Raw genomic sequence first — 15,739 nt, 5'->3', positions numbered from 1 at the left:
ATCTTTTTGTGATAATTGTTACTGATGGCCTATTCTTTGTAGCTGTCCTAAATGAGCAGATGAAGGAGGCTGAAGGATCACTCACTGAATATGAGAAAGAAATTGAGGAGCTGAAGGAACTACTACCTGAAATTAGAGAGAAGATAGAAGATGCAAAGGAATCACAGCGTAGCGGGAATGTAGCCGAATTGGCTCTGAAAGCTACTCTGGTTTGTTTAGTTTCTTCTTGCATTTGCTAGGGACTTTTCATTGTGACTTGGTTTCCAGGGAGAGTTGGTGATAAGAATATGAGGCTCAAGTTAATGTTCCTATCAAGCAGTAGAACAGTAGTTAGAGAATTTATTTTGGAGCCAGATTGTTTAGATTTAAATTCTACGTTCTTTTGCATGTGTTACTACATGACATTTCTGTTTTGGTTGACCTGGTTAATATGAGCTTTTTTTTTTGATGGGGCCTGTATGCTGTCCCTGAGCTCCTTTGCTCAAGGGCTAGTGAGTGATCTACCATTTTGAACCACAGCACCATTTCCAGCTTTCTGGTGGTGAATTGGAGATAAAAGTCTCACAAAGGGCTGGGAAAAAGTCACAGAGACTTTCTGAACCACGATTCTCAGATATCAGCCTCCTTAGGAGCATGAGCCACCAGTACCTGACTAATGTGAGCTTTTAAATTACAGGTCTTTATTTTTGCCTACTTTGCTGTCATGTAGGTGTTGTTAAATATGTATTCCCATCCAGGCATTTTTGGCTTACACCTATAAGCCTAGCTCCTTAGCAGGCTGAGACCTAAGGATCACGGTTAGAAGCCAACCCAGGCAGAAAAGTCTATGAGACTCTTACCTCCAATAAACTGCCAAAAACACCCTAAGTAGAACTGGTTCAAATGGTGGTAGAGTTGCTAACATTGCATACAAGAACCTCAGGGACAGTGCTTAGCCCCTGAATTCAACCTCTAGGACCAGCACTAAGCAGGGGAATGGGTGCGGAAATTATTCTCTGCCCATTCCTTGCTACTTCATGGAGGCCACTAGCATCTCATTCCTTAATCAGGTGCTTAGGTGATGGGTACTCATCATAAAATGGTATGGTTTGAATTCTTCCTGGATCTTACTTAGGTTGTCATCTCTCACAGGTAGAAAGCTCTACTTCAGGTTTCACTTCCAGTGGAGGAAGTTCTTCGGTCTCTATGGTAGGTATTCAGGTATTTTGTACCTCACTGTGGTTTTACAAGTTATACACTGCTAACAAAGTGTTCTTTTTTTTTTTCTTGTCAAGATTGCCAGTAGAAAACCAGCTGATGGTGCTTCCTCATCAAATTGTGTGACTGATATTTCCCACCTTGTCAGAAAGAAGGTAAAATTTGTCTTTTCTAACCCTTTCACCAACTTGTAGCAGGGTTGGGGAATTCCAAAAAATATACCAGGCGGGGCTGGGAAGGTGGCTCAGCGGTAGAGTGCTTGTCTTGCATGCATGAGGCCCGGGGTTTGATTCCTCAGCACCATATAAGCAAAAAGAAAAAAGCCAGAAGTGGCGCTGTGGCTCAAGTGGTAGAGTGCTAGCCTTGAGCTGAAGAGCTGAGGGACAGTGCCCAGGCCCAGAGTTCAGGCCCCACAACCGGACCCCAAAAAATAAATATATATATACCAGGAAAAAGTTCCGTATAAACCTTTCTAGAGTTTCTTAGACCATCAGGAAATCAGACACGGATGATTGATCAGATGAGTGTATTTTAGGACGCCATCAGAGGTTTTTTTTTTTTTTTTGGTCGGTCGTGGGGCTTGAACTCTGGGCCTGGGCACTGTCCCTCAGCTCTTCAGCTCAAGGCGAGCGCTCTACCACTTGAGCTACAGCGCCACTTCCGGTTTTCTGGTGGTTTATTGGAGATAAGAGTCTCACGGTCTCTCCTGCCCGGGCTGGCTTTGAACCGCGATCCTCAGATCTCAGCCTCCTGAGTAGCTAGGATTATAGGCGTGAGCCACCAGCGTCCGGTATCAGAGGTTTTTTTTGAGACATTCAGCAAGCAGTATGGTGGTACTAAACCTCCCAAGGCTGGCAAGTCCAAGACCTGCTTGGTGTATGTTGCTATCCTGTTTAAAACGATCCCCAAAACTTGCAATGAAGTTCTGCCTATAATTCTTTTCGCTTTGGAGTCACTCACTTGTACTTGTTTACTGACTGAAACACAAGAGTTCATCTTATGTTTGTTACTGTTCACCCTGCTGTTTCTCACAACCACCCTGCCCTGCCTTTATAGTATGTTGGGACAGGTTGACACTGTCACTAGGAAGACAGACTTACAGAAAACTGACAGCACTAGTGTTCAAGACATTTATGCCATTGGAGCTATGTGTTTGTATTCGTTGTCTTTTAAAAACAATAAGTACCTTTGTGAAGCCTTCACAATTATATCTTTAGAGAAAACCAGAGGAAGAGAGCCCCCGGAAAGATGATGCAAAGAAAGCCAAACAAGAGCCGGAGGTGAATGGAGGCAGTGGGGATGCTATCCCCAGTGGAAATGAAGTTTCCGAAAGCATGGAGGAGGAGGTGGGCAGTTAAGCAGGGCTTATCCTTTAGCTTTCTTCTCAGGTTCTGGGGAAATTCTCCCAAGTGCATGATCTCTCTTGAGCCCATTTGGATTGCTCAAGTTCAAGAGAAATAGTTGGGTTATGGAATACAGAATGAGTCCATAAATGAGACCTGTTTACCACAAGTTGCTGCAAATAAATGAGAAGGTGCCTAATTGCAAGGCCAACATTTGTTTGATCTTTTCTATGATAATTGACTCTGCCAGCCCTGTTGAAAAAGAACACTCTAAGACCTGTCCTTTTATTTTGTGGGTCTTGTGCTCAGTATTTGGAGCAAGGAGTGAAGCAGGCTATGTTTCTTCTATTTTATATGTTGTAATGGCTTCAGTCACTTATGCCCAGGTTCCTTGTTTTATTTTTCAGCCTGAAAGCCGGTCAGCCATGGAGGGGACAGTGGATACTGGAGCTGCAGTTGAAAGCACTGCAAGTTAAGAAAGGAAGCAGAGGTTCCCTCCTGAGGGAAAGTGTTTTTGTATATAATGTATTTTTTCACTTTTGGGGATTCTTTTTGTATAACTTCAATAAAGATTGTAAGCAAAGGTTGAGGCTTTGATGGCTTTTTTCATTGTGCCTTGGGGCTCTCAAGGTTTTTATATTGTATAGCCAGAAGGGTCCCTCTTTTCTGTATTGATCTCTGTTGGACAATTCCTGTCTTATGTGATGATCAGATCAAGTGTAGCTGTTGTAGGCTCTTTATCTTCCATGGGTGCTATATATCTGTTATCAAATACTTGACTGAATTCATCTGTCTTGTAAACTTTCAGTGGTGCTATCCCTGGATGGGGGCTACAAAACACTTGCTGTCTGGTGCTGAAAATGAAGTGATTCAGTGATCAGGTTCATCTGGTTTCTTGGGTCATAATACTGTCCAGGAAAAAGAACTCTGAAGAAAACTTGAAATGGTCACTGAGGAGAAGGAAAACAGTTAGTGTGCACAGTTGGAAAGGGGCTAAGACTGAGGTAATAGTAAACAATTGGATGTAATGGGAAGCCCTTTGGGGGAGGCTTGCTGCTAGAGTTATATTTGTTATTTTCTGTACAGAAGGTTGAAATATGTCAACACTTGGATGTTACACTGTCTGCAGTTTTGACCTAATAAAGATGCTAATAAAAAGCTTCTGTTCTGGAATTGTGTTTAAACATCTTACCCTGGGATCCTGGGCTGCCTGGAGCGTTTAGTGGGGAATAGAACTGAGAGGCAGTTCTGGGTATTCAGGGATAATGGGGTGCTGTCATTGATAATGCTGTCACAGTAGGCTCTCGCTGAAGTCCTGATGACTCAGGGCTTATGTGAGAGACCCTGACTGGGCTTTGATTTAAGTTTTTATGGACTGGGCACTGGTGGCTCATGCCTGTAATCCTAACTACTCAGGAGGATGACATCAGAGGATCACGGTTTGAAGCTGAAGCTAGCCTGGGCAGGAAGGGAACTTAACTGGTCAGGCAATATTTGTCCAGATTCTGAACAGTGATTTTGTGTTGTAACAGAACCAGTTTGTTTCTCTCAAATAAAAAAAATATTTGCCTGAGCATGTCATAACTTTTGGCTACAGAGTACTATACAGAGTATGGTATACCTACATCCTCCAGGTTTTTGTTTTTTGGTCAGGACATAATTGGCATGCTACATTTGACCCCCGAGATTCCAGTGACTAGGACCTGGGGTTAAGCCCAATATAAAACTTTGCTTCAGATATTCTCTATAGGCGTCTCTGACCTTGGATAAAAGGTTTCCATTGAAGTCATAAGCTAGGATTTAAATGAAGTTTGTCAATAAAACTGATGTTAGTAAAGCTTAGTCTCAAATGCCAGCTAATGTAATTTAATAAGTTAGCAAAAGGAAAACGTGGTTAGAATTCATCAGTGTGTGTCCTTATGGATTCCATCCAATACACTAGTAGAAAAGATAACGGGGCTGGAAATAGGCCTTTTGCCTCAGCTCAGAAACCAATGGCAGTTGGCCAAAGCTTTCATGGGGTAGGCACCCAGGCACATTTTCACCCTTGACTCTGACAGGGTTCTGCAGAAGGCTCGCGATCCACAAAGCCAGCATTGGGAGCAAGGGAGTTAGCCTCCAGTGAAGATGAGCTGGACACCTGTGGAACACGAGAAGGCCAGATTGTAGAGGGGACAGTTTCTGAAAGAATGAAGTTAACATGTATGGGGTTTTTTTGGTCTGGTTTTGGTCATGGTGCCTGAACTCAAGCCTGGGCACTGTCCCGCAGATCTCAGCTCTACCACTCTACAACTTGAGCCACAGCAGCACTTACGCTTTTTCTGCTTATGGGGTGCTGTGGAATCAAACCTAGGGCCTCAGTGCATGCAAGGGAAGCACTACCACTGAGCCACCTTCCTAGCCCAACATGTATGTTCTTGCTTTGATTTCTTTGTTACATAATATTATGGGAGTAACTGAAGAAAACATTTGGTACTGACAGGAACACTGAACAGCAGAAGCTGAACAGTCATCACGTGTATCCCCAGCAGTAGTTGAGCCCTCACCAATGGTGGGTAGTGGTACTCATGGGCATTTACTGGGTTGATCGTTGCCAATGCCTGGACATCTGCATCTCTTGCATTCACCAGCCGTAGAAAGAGCTCAGCCTGACCTGCCTGGGGAGGTGAAACGGTACTGCATCTGTAATTTGGAGCGGACCCTGCCCTCAACCTCTACACTCACCTGGGGAATCCCATTTAGCTGCCCAAGGCTGAGGCTGGAGTCCAAAGGAAGGGTTCGAAGTGGGAGGCGCCAGTGACCACTTAGCACTCGCTGATCTTGGTCAAATAGCACTAACGAGGTCCAAGCTTTTGGTTGTGCTCTGGCCCATTCCACTCCCTGACAGGCCTGTAGTTCACAGACCAATGATACCAGTGGTGATGGGGGTAGTCTGTAGAACCAAAAAAATTGTCAGAAACTAGTGCCTAAATCCCTTCCCAAGGGTTTCATAAATCTTAGCCCTCAGGGTCAATGGCCTCTATACAAGCCTCAAAGGATAAAATGATTTCCACCTACTGACCTGGGTACAGGCTGCCTGCTGGCAAGGACAGCACAATTGCCCATAGGTCCAGGAGCTGGGGGAGGGGGCAGGCAAACAGCTGGGGGCAGTGCTGTGGTCCCTCCTGTGTCCTGTCCATTTCTGGCCAAGCCAGTCACTAGCTGCACCCAAATCCAAGAAGCCTCAAGGCCTCTCAGGAAGTCATAGAAAATGACAAGGCCAGCCCTGTAGGATAAACAAAACAGGCAAATGCTAAGTCCACTCCACCCAGTCACTGCTCTAACCCTGCATGGTCCTAGTGGGTGTCCTTATATAGCAATAGTGGCCAAGCAGAAGTTGTCAAAGGCCTCACCCAGGGTCATAGGGTGCAGGGCCCAAGACATCAGATGGGGGTAGCAGGGAGTGTGGGTCAAGCCACAGATGCTTGGTCATGGTTCCAGGAAGCAGCTGCTGTGGGGAAAAGTGTTGCTGTCCAGAACGCCTCCAAGCTGCCATGCCTCAGGACTGCCCTCCCCCCCAGCTCCCACTCTGTGGGTCCACGGATACTCACAGCCTTTGCAGCACCACTAATTGGACTGTTTGTGGCACCTGGAAATGGTGGCAGCGGGGGTGCCAGATGTGGAGGGAGGATCAGGGGATCTCTTCTCCCCTTCAGGAATGGACAAGGATCTGCTAGGAGTCTTGACTGCCCCTGCTCTAGGGGTAGAGAAAGAGGGTAATTACAGCCATGCGTCTTGTTATAAGCGTGATCCCTCGATCCCTTTTTAGGGATGGGCTAGGATCCGTTTTCACTGACCCCAAAGTGTACGGCCAGGATCCCTCCGCATCTGCAAGGCCAGAATTTCTGCCTCCAGGAGCTGGTTTTCGGCCTCCGCTACTAGAAGATCCCGGGAGGTGGCACTTGATTTTTCTGCAATTCACAGGTTTGACCTGTCACCTGTGACGGCCGGCCCAGCTGGCCGCACTCCAGTGTTAGGACTCTGGACAAGCTTGAACTTGTCAGCTCACATTCTAGCCTCGGTCACAAAGACCATCCTATCCTGGGGCTTGGCTTGCATGCCTGTTCCGCCCTGCCACACACCCTCTCCTCCCAGCTCCCCTGGCTGCGGGGTCCCCACCCCCTCCTCTCCGGTTCACCCTTGTGGCTCTGCGCCCGCCGCAGCGCCAGCGCTGACGCCTCCACTTGCAACTGATGTATCTTAGCCAGAACTCCAGGTTCCCGACCTCCACCTCGCGTGTAGGCTTCACGGAAGGCCCTAGAGAACAGGGGATGGAAAGGTGGTCGCCCAGGACTGAGCGAGGACCGGCTCCACACCCCCTGTGTGCCTAGTCCTCACCCGATCTCGGCAGCCAAGGTTCCCGGGTTGACTGGCAGCACCGGGAAACAGAGTTCGACATCTGGCCAGGTCTTCGGCCCGGTCCTGTTGCGAGATGTTGTCACAGGCTCACGGGCCCGACCTTTGCCCTCCTTGCCCATCCCGGCCTGGGGCTCCCGGGCTGGACTGGACCAGCCGCTCACCCTGTCTGGGGCTGTAGCTCCTCGACACGGGTCCCCAGCGCCTGCAGCGCCCCCTGCGTCCGCCAGGCCTCGGCCCTAAGTTCTCGAAGCTCCCGCTCCAGGCTGAATAGGCGCTGCGTCCTGCCCCCGGCCAGGGCTACAGCTTGAAGACGCTGTTTTAGTTCTGAGACATCGAGGAAGTAGGGAACGGTGGTAAGAATAGTTCCGGGGCAGCCGCAGAGGCAGGCTGTTCTCTAGCCTCGAACTCGCTCACCATCCCCACGGCGCTCCAGGACCCGGCCCTGCGCTTCCATCTCCACCAGGCGCTGGGCGCGAGTCCCCTGCAGCGCACGCAGCCGCTCGCCAGGGCTCCCCGCAGCCTCCGCGGCGGCGTGTGGTACCCAGGGCCCCAGCTGCTGTATGGACCGCCGCAGAGACTGCACCTGGAGGAAACAGTGATCCGCGAGCATCTCAGGCACCAGCGGGAGAAGGACGCCCCAAATTTGTAGATTTAGGAAGGGCTGGATTGGGTCTTACCTGTTCTGTTAAATTCTGTAGAGCAGATTTGCCGGTCTCTTGATAGGAGTTGCCTCTGGGTTCCTGAGACACATCCTGGGCAAAGTGAAGAAACCCGAGTCCAGCTTGTTGGACCAACTCCCCGCCCGCTTCCACCCCCCTGCCCCCCCAACCATCCACCAGTCTCTCTTCCACCCCCTGCTACAGCGACAGCCTTTACCGCGGGGCCCCGGGGTTCAGTGGCTGCTGAAGGCTGTGCTCCAAGAGTTAGCGCCTGGTTCAAGCGGCCAATGCAGAAGCGCTGGGTGTGGGTGGCCAACAAGGTCCCCGAGCGAAAAGCCATGTCACAGGCCCCACAGGACAGAAGCCCTGGCTCCCCAGAGGAGGGCACGGGATGGGACCTGCTTGCTGACATGGAGTCCTACAGAATGGGAGGTGAGGGGCAGAGGATGCCAGGAAGGCAGAGGACGAAGAAGGAAGAAGGGAAAGAATATCTCTATTAGGCCTACGAGATCTTGAAGCTTATGTTTGGGGAAGAGCCTTATCTCCCTGGGCAGCAACTACAAGTCTGGGCAGGTCAGGAGGTGTGGGGAAGTCTTGCAACTTTTGAGAGGAGAACTTGATTGGAAAAGTGTCACAGAGTCTGTTTTAACTTACTGGCATTGCATAACTACCAAGTCTCTAATGTTGCATCTTGCTTGCCCAGGTAGTATTCTTTTTTGTCTTGGTCGTCATGGGGCTTGAACTCAGTGCCTGGGTCCTGTCTCCCAGCTCTTTTTTTTTTTTTTTTTTTTTTTGCTCGAGAGCACTCTACCACTTTGAGCCACAGCTCCATTTCCAGTTATGTCATGGTGATTAATTGGAGATAAGCATCTCATAGATTTTCCTGCCCAGGCTGGCTTTGAACTGCAATCCTCAGATCTCAGCCTCCTGAGTAGCTAGGATTACAGGTGTGAGCCACCTGCTCCCAGGCCATATTGATAGAAGGAAACAGCCACCTCCTAGGGTGGCTGGACCATTATTTCACCTTTGTTCATTTAATAGCCTCTATCAGGAATGTAGCAACTTTTTCATAAAGCTTCTTAGCAGTTTTGTCCAGGCATGGAAACACCTGGAACAGAGTTCTGCTTAGAAGTCTTCACATTATATATATATATGCCAGTCCTGGGGCTTGAATTCAGGGCCTGGGCATTGTCCCTGAGCTTCTTTTGCGCAAGGCTAGCACTCTATCATCTGAGCCACAGCCCCACTTCTGGGTTTTTCTGTGTATGTGGGACTGAGGAAGCAAACCCAGGGCTTCATGCATGTTAGCTAGGCAAGCACTCTACCACTGAGCCACCTTCCCAGCCATCCCCTACCCCCCTTTTTTATTTTTTTTTATTGTGAACATACTGTACAGAGGGGTTACAATTACATGGGCAAGATAATGAGTACATTTCTTATCAAGCATTGCAGCCTCCTCCTTTGTTTACCCTTCCCATCCCTTCCCAGCCTCCCCCCCCGCCCCCCCTTTTTGTTTTGGTCAGTCGTAGGGCCTGAACTGTGGGCCAGGGCACTGTCCCTGAGCTCTTTCACTCAAGGCTAGTGCTCTACCACTTTGAGCCACAGCTCCACTTGCCATACTGGTAGATCTTTAGAGCAACTTAACTTGTTTTCCTAGCTGTAGGGGAGATAACACAGATGAAGCAATGCAATGTGGGGGAAATATACTGTATCAGATGAGGAAATCATATCTAGAAAGGAATTCCTTCCCCTAGTGAGGCATTGGTTGGTTCACACCTGTAATCCTAGCTACTCAGAGGGCTGATGATAGCACAAAGCCAGCCCAGGCAGGAAAGTCCATGAGACTCATCTCCAATTAACCACCAGAAAACTGAAATTGACACTGTGGGCTCTAAGTGGTAGAGCACTAACTTTGTGTGAAAAAGCTTAAGGATAGTACTCTGGCCCTAAGTTCATGGTCCATGACCAGGAAAAAAAAATTCCTTCCCCTAAGGCTGGTCTAATTTTATCTCCCACAATGCCAGGTATGTCCCACTCCCAAATTTACATCTAGCCAGTTATAAAGAAGTAGGAGCTCTGTGCAGGCCTGAGAAACCCTTTTCTAAACAAGAAAAGGAATTATAGTTTTCCCCATTATATTTGAGAAACTGATTTGCATACTGTTTGGGGGTAAACCTTAATTCCTTGTCGTGTGTGTGTGTGTGTGTGTGTGTGTGTCTGTGTGTCTGTGTGTGTGTGTGGTGGGGGAAAAGGGGAGTGAAGGCCAGCTTGAACTCAGGGCCTAGGTGCTGTTCCTAGGCCTTTTGTGCACAAGGCTACCTACCACTTCAGCTATAGCTCTAGTTCCAGCTTTTTGGGTAGTTTATTGGAGATGAGATTCTCATACTTTCCTGCCTGGGCTGGCTTTGAACTGCAATCCTCAGATCTCTACCACTTGAGCCAGGGCGCAACTTCTGGTTTTCTGGTGGTTTATTGGAATGAGTCTCACAGAGTTTCCTGCCTGGGCTGGATTTGAACCATTACCTAGGATTACAGGCATGAGCCACCAGTGCCCAGCTTGAGTTTAGTATTTTGTTTTTTTTTTTTGCTTTTTGGGTCCAGTCGTGGGGCCTGAACTATGGGCCTGGGCACTGTCCCTCAGCTCTTCAGCTCAAGGCTAGCGCTCTACCACTTGAGCCACAGCGCCACTTCCGGCTTTTTTCTTTTTGCTTATGTGGTGCTGAGGAATCGAATCCAGGGCCTCATGCATGCAAGGCAAGCACTCTACCACTGAGCCACCTTCCCAGCCTCAAGTTTAGTATTTTTGCAACCATATATTCCCAATTTACTTAATAAAAGTATTTCCTTGGTGTAGAAATGTGCTTTTTCCCCTGTACTTTATATTATTAGGCAAGCACTCAGCCACTGAGCTATACCCACTAACCCTTGGGTTTTTTTTTTTAACTCTATTTTTTTTGGCTTTTCTTTTTTTTTGGGTACTGGGGATCGAACCAAGGACGTTGCACTTGCTAGGCAAGTGCTTTGCCACTGAGCTACATCCCAGCCCATTCCCTTGTTCTTTTTTTTTTGGGTCGTGAGGCCTGAACTCTGGGCCTGGGCGCTGTCCCTCAGCTCTTCAGCTCAAGGCTAGCGCTCTACCACTTCAGCCACAGCGACACTTCCGGCTTTTTTTCCTTTTGCTCACATGGTGCTGAGGAGTTGAACCTAGGGCCATAGGCATGCAAGGCAAGCGCTCTACCACTGAGCCACCTTCCTAGCCCCTCCCTTGGGTTTTTTGAGCCAGGGCATCACTACATATCCTGGGATGGCCGCAAAAATTGCGATCATCCTGCCTGGGATTACAGGCATTCCTCCTTCCATTCCCCCAATTGGAGATGGATCCCAGGTATTTGCATACACAAAGTGCTATTCCAATGAGCTATAATCCAGCCCCATGTTTTTGTTTTGTTCTTGTGGTCAATTGTAGGGCTTGAACTCTTAAGCCTGGGCATTGTCTCTCAGCTCTTCAGCTCTCAGCTCTCCCACTTGAGCCACAGTGCCACTTCCAGTTTTCTGGTGGTTTATTGGAGTCTCAATGGGCTTTCCTGCCTGGGTTGGCTTTGAATGGCGATCCTATCTCTGTATCCTGAATAGCTAGGATTACAGGCGTGAGCCACCATGTTTTGTTAGTATTATGTCTTAGAAGATTCTGGGAGCCATACATGGTGACTCATACCTGTAATACACTCAAGATCCTGAGATCTAAAGATCTCATTTTAAAGCCAGCACAGGAGGACAAATCCTTGAGACTCATCTTTAATTAACCAGCAAAAATCTAGAACTAGAGATGTGGCCAAGTAGTAGAGCGCTAATTGTGTCAATGAGTAAGCTGAATCAGAGCTTGAGGCCCTGAATACAGCAATTGCATTTGTGCACAAACACAACATTCAATAATTCTTGCTGACCCAGTGACGATTCCATCTTTATAGTTGGCATTTGAATCCCTTCTAATGTATTACTAGCCATACACACTATAATATATGGTGATACACAAGATCTTTTTACCTTCCCAGCTTTTAGGATCTATGTCCTGCTATTTCTGCCTCTATCCCATTTGGCTCAGAGCCTACACTAGTTACCTAACCTGAAATGACATTAGTTATTGCCTGAAAGTCCCATTAGGTATGATCTTTTTTTTTTTTTTTTTTTTTTTTGTCGGTCATGGGGCTTGAACTCTGGGCTTGGGTGCTGTCCCTCAGCTCTTCAGCTCAAGGCGAGCACTCTACCACTTGAGCCACAGCGCCACTTCCTAGGTATGATCTTGATCCTATATATCTACTAGGGACAGTCAAAAGATTCCAGATACACTAACTTACCTAGTGAAATAACTGCTACTTGATCTTGATCCTATATATCTACTAGGGACAGTCAAAAGATTCCAGATACACTCTAACTTACCTAGTGAAATAACTGCTACTTGGCCAGTGTCCAGCTGTGTATTGTCTCCTGCTGGGTAGGTGCTCCTTATTCTTACAGCCTTGCATAATGCATGGAACATACAATAGGGACTTGGCAAGTTTTTGTTGAATGAAAAAAACCTGCTTCTACCACTGGGCCAAGAGGCAGCAAGGCCTCAAAGACTTTCTCATTCATGTTCCAAGTTCAAATTTAGAGGCATAGACCTTTGTTAGAATACATATATTGGTTAAATAGATGGTTACTGAAAAATAATTTCAGGAAGAGATTTTGGTTGCACAGGTTTTTCTGTATCAAGATTATTTGCTGAAGGGAGAAACAAGTGTGCCTAATTTCAGAATTCCCTCAGACTCTAAAAATATCAAGTCTCTAATTTTAAAGAAAATATACTTCATACACAAGACAATCCAAACTGATGCAAAATATTTATTCCAAGTTAGTTATTTTATGCAGTAGTTTTCCCCCCTCAAGACGTGTGATAACCACCTTTTAAATCTGTAAATAATGTTATCAAAATAATCTTAATCTTTGAAATCTCACAAAAATTTATATTTTACAATCCACCCTGAATATCAAGGCTGCAAGAATAACACAACATTTCCTAAATCCAAATATTTTACAGCTGTACCCAAAAAGGAAAAAGAAAACAAAAACAAATAACCACAAATGCTTGGTTAAGGGGCTAATGTTACCCGAGCAGCCAAAAATAAAATAAAATATCCAAATTATTAGCATTAATTTAATACAATTATAAACTTCAATAGTCACTTTGTCATTGACAATGATTGCTTGAGCACAGGTGAGTGCCCTGAGGGCTGGTAGTAGAAGCTGCTGCTGCAGACCAGTGTCTCCTCCTCTTGTGCCTGCACTGCCAGCTCCCACTTGTGCGTCGCCCCGCATAGACTCTGTATGTGTCATTTACAAATCTTTCCCACCACACAAACCTCTCTATTAAGCAGATAACAGGGAACAAGAACAAAAGCTAAGCAAGCCAATTGCTCTCTCTTTGGGATATGATTATTTCCCTTGTGCACAACATATTCAACAATGTAAGAAAAGGAAAAGAACAATTTCTTGTGTGTATTCATTCCCTAAGCACACAAGCCAAGTTTACTAGGTCAGATTAACTGTCAATGTTTGTATGCCTATTTCCAGGCATCATCATCCGATGTTTCACTGCTACTTGTTTCTGTGTCTGAGTCCTCAAACTCTGCTTTACAAGCATTTCTCCAAGGAGAGAACAGGCTGGAACTGCGGCCCTGCCAGTAGCCATTCTTTCCAAAGCCATTTCTTCTCAGCTGTGATTAGCATGAAAGAGAAAGAAAAATGAAAACCTATTAACAAAACACTGGCCCATAGGAACTGGTCAAGGCAAGGCCTCAATTTGGTTGGAGATAGTTATGGAATAACTGGTACAAAAGGAAAGGCTTCTGAAAATTTTCAATCTTCTAAAAAAGTGCTTCTCAAACATTAATGGTGTGTCTAAAAATCTTTTTTTTAGTCGGTCGTGCGGCTTGAACTCTGGGTTTGGCCAGCACTCTACTGCTTGAGCCACAGTGCCACTTCCGGTTTTCTAGTGGTTTTTATTGGAGATAAGAGTCTCACGGCTTTCCTGCCCAGGCTGGCTTTGAACCGCGATCTTCAGATCTCAGCCTCTCGAGTAGCTAGAATTACAGGCGTGAGCCACCAGCGCCTGGCTCATCTAAAAATCTTTTTAAAAGTCACATTCTTGGGCTGTGAATATGGCTTAGTGGTAGAGTGCTTGCCTACTAGCATGCATGAAGCCCTGGCTTCAATTCCTCAGTACCACATCAACAGAAAAAACTGGAAGTGGCGCTGTAGCTCAAGTGGTAGAGTGCTAGCTTTGAACAAAAGAAGCCTAGGGACAGTGTCCAGGCCCTGATTTTAAGCCCCAGGACTGGCTTGAAAAAAAGGAAAGAAAAAATCACATTCTGGCCAGATGCCAGTGGCTCATGCCTGTAATCCTAACTACTCAGGAAGCTGCCATCTGAGAGGATCATGGTTCAAAGCCAGACTGGGCAAGAAAGACCATGAGACTTGGAGCTATGGCTCTACTAGCTTTGAGCAAGAAGCCCAAGGACAGTGCCCTAGGCCTTGAGTTCAAGTCATAGGATGAGAAAAAAAAAAAGGAGAATGAAATGAAAAGTCACATTCTGGTTCAGAATGTCTGGGGCAGGTTGAGTCTATTTTTTAGGGGGTGGGGAGAGAAAGTCTATCCTGGGGCTCAAGGTTAACATTACTTGAGCCACAGCTCCACTTTGTTGGTAGTTAATTGGAAAAAAAAAAAAAGTCTTAGGGAAGCTGGCTACCGATGATCTCACACCTGCAATCCTAGCTACTCAGACTGCTGAAATCTGAGGATCATGGTTCAAAGTTAGCCCAGGGAAGACAGTTCATGAGACTCTTTTCTCCAATTCACCACCAGAAAACTGGAAGTGGTGCTGTGACTCAAGTGGCAGAGTGCTAGCCTTGAGTAGAAAAGTTAAGAGACAGCACCCAGGCCCTGAGTTCAAGCCCCAAGACTGACAAAAAAAACAAACAAAAAAAATCTCATGGACTTTCCTTCGTGGGCTGTCTTCTAACTTTTACCCTCAGATCTCAACCTCCTGAGTAGCTAGAATTACAGGCACCCAGAGAGACTCCCTATTTCTAGGAGTTCTGAGTGGTTAGACCTTATCAGTCTAATCTTTGAACCAAGTTACTTTCTAGAATCTCCTGTCACTGGCCTGGTTTGAATAACCACCAACTGGAAATTTTTGCACAGGTAGTTTGAGGACCCTTCCTTTTCCAGTATGGTAATTTGTACTTTCTTTTGCAAAGTCTTTCTCTCACTTTAAGCTGGGGCTTCCTAATGGAAGGGACTGGTTCTCTTTTCTTGTCTCTAGGGAAGGTTTATAACATACCTGCTCGGTCTTCATGTGGAATTCTTTGAGCTCATCCTCTGTGAGAGGAAGACAACTCTCATCATTTTCAGGATATTCCTGCCACCCCATAGCTTTCAATAATCTGTTGAGAGCAAAAGGACAGGTAAGACTAGACACCAGTAGGTAAGCATCCATGGGCAGAGCACCACTGTCCACTGCCAATTCTTGACCATGAGCAACGGATGGGAGAGAAGGAACTTCTCCAGTGTGACAAGGTACTCAAGGGCTCCTAATTCAATGGGAACTTTTTGTAACAGTTAAGAAAATGAGCAACTTGAATAAACAAAGGCCAAAATCAAGACAGTACAAACAGCCCTGTGCCAATTTCAAGTCCTTTGTCTTATGATTAAAATAGAAGAAATTTTTGTTCTCTGTGAGCACTTTAGCTTATTTCTACATGTATGTAAAGTCTCTTCCTACTTCGTAGCATAGTAGCTTTTCTTGAAACCACTGAAATTTCTCTGAACATGAGCCCCCTTTTAGGAAGGTACTACGTATCATACTTCATAGTCTCCATTTGTCACACAGTTGCCCAGATGTACCTTAAAGCTTTCATTTAAGGAACATATTCCACGAACAGAATTTCAGGCTTTATAAAGCCCCTTTATATTTTTAGTTGGTCGGTGGGCTTGAACTCTGGGCCTGGGGCTGTCCCTCAGCTCTTCAGCTCAAGGCCAGCGCTCTACCACTGGAGCCACAGAGCTACTTCTGGTTTTCTGGTGGTTTATTGGCAATAAGAATC

The 15,739-nt window shown here is 46.4% G+C and overlaps 3 protein-coding genes across 8 annotated transcripts in view; 1 reads left to right on the top strand and 2 right to left on the bottom strand.

Moving 5' to 3' along the window:
* LOC138823616 (nuclear autoantigenic sperm protein-like) overlaps nt 1-3,123 on the top strand; it is a 29,698-nt gene extending 26,575 nt beyond the window's left edge. For all 3 annotated transcript variants that reach the window (XM_070017019.1, XM_070017018.1, XM_070017017.1), the window contains 5 exons: nt 43-209; nt 1,132-1,188; nt 1,275-1,352; nt 2,415-2,543; nt 2,948-3,123. In XM_070017019.1, coding sequence (XP_069873120.1) covers nt 43-209; nt 1,132-1,188; nt 1,275-1,352; nt 2,415-2,543; nt 2,948-3,016 — 500 coding nt within the window. In that variant the 3' untranslated portion in view covers nt 3,017-3,123. The remainder of the gene's footprint in view (nt 1-42; nt 210-1,131; nt 1,189-1,274; nt 1,353-2,414; nt 2,544-2,947) is intronic.
* Nucleotides 3,124-4,386: 1,263 nt separating this feature from the next.
* Nucleotides 4,387-8,157, bottom strand: LOC138823584 (coiled-coil domain-containing protein 17-like). 3 transcript variants are annotated; one of them, XM_070016977.1, is made up of 13 exons: nt 7,815-8,157; nt 7,616-7,690; nt 7,353-7,521; nt 7,100-7,262; nt 6,918-7,001; nt 6,718-6,836; nt 6,377-6,490; nt 6,131-6,276; nt 5,933-6,030; nt 5,602-5,805; nt 5,265-5,472; nt 5,021-5,197; nt 4,387-4,680 (listed from the first exon to the last, which is right to left on the bottom strand). In XM_070016977.1, the coding sequence occupies exons 1-13, from the start codon at nt 8,007-8,009 to the stop codon at nt 4,582-4,584; spliced, it is 1,851 nt and encodes a 616-aa protein (XP_069873078.1). In that variant the 5' UTR covers nt 8,010-8,157; the 3' UTR covers nt 4,387-4,581. The 3 variants fall into 3 exon arrangements, with proteins under 3 accessions (XP_069873078.1, XP_069873080.1, XP_069873079.1); XM_070016979.1 differs by having other exon boundaries at nt 5,087-5,197; XM_070016978.1 differs by having other exon boundaries at nt 5,933-6,027.
* A 4,306-nt stretch (nt 8,158-12,463) lies between these two features.
* Nucleotides 12,464-15,739, bottom strand: part of LOC138823614 (vasculin-like protein 1) — a 72,449-nt gene continuing 69,173 nt past the window's right edge. For both annotated transcript variants that reach the window (XM_070017015.1, XM_070017014.1), the window contains exons 11-12: nt 14,977-15,079; nt 12,464-13,350 (exon numbers count right to left, since the gene is read on the bottom strand). In XM_070017015.1, the coding sequence (XP_069873116.1) occupies nt 13,198-13,350; nt 14,977-15,079 (256 nt within the window). In that variant the 3' untranslated portion in view covers nt 12,464-13,197. The remainder of the gene's footprint in view (nt 13,351-14,976; nt 15,080-15,739) is intronic.

This window comes from Dipodomys merriami, unplaced genomic scaffold, assembly GCF_024711535.1.
Source record: "Dipodomys merriami isolate MVZ:Mamm:240054 unplaced genomic scaffold, mDipMer1.0.p SCAF_121, whole genome shotgun sequence".
Lineage (NCBI taxonomy): Eukaryota > Metazoa > Chordata > Mammalia > Rodentia > Heteromyidae > Dipodomys > Dipodomys merriami.
This window is presented reverse-complemented; position numbering and strand designations above follow the sequence as displayed.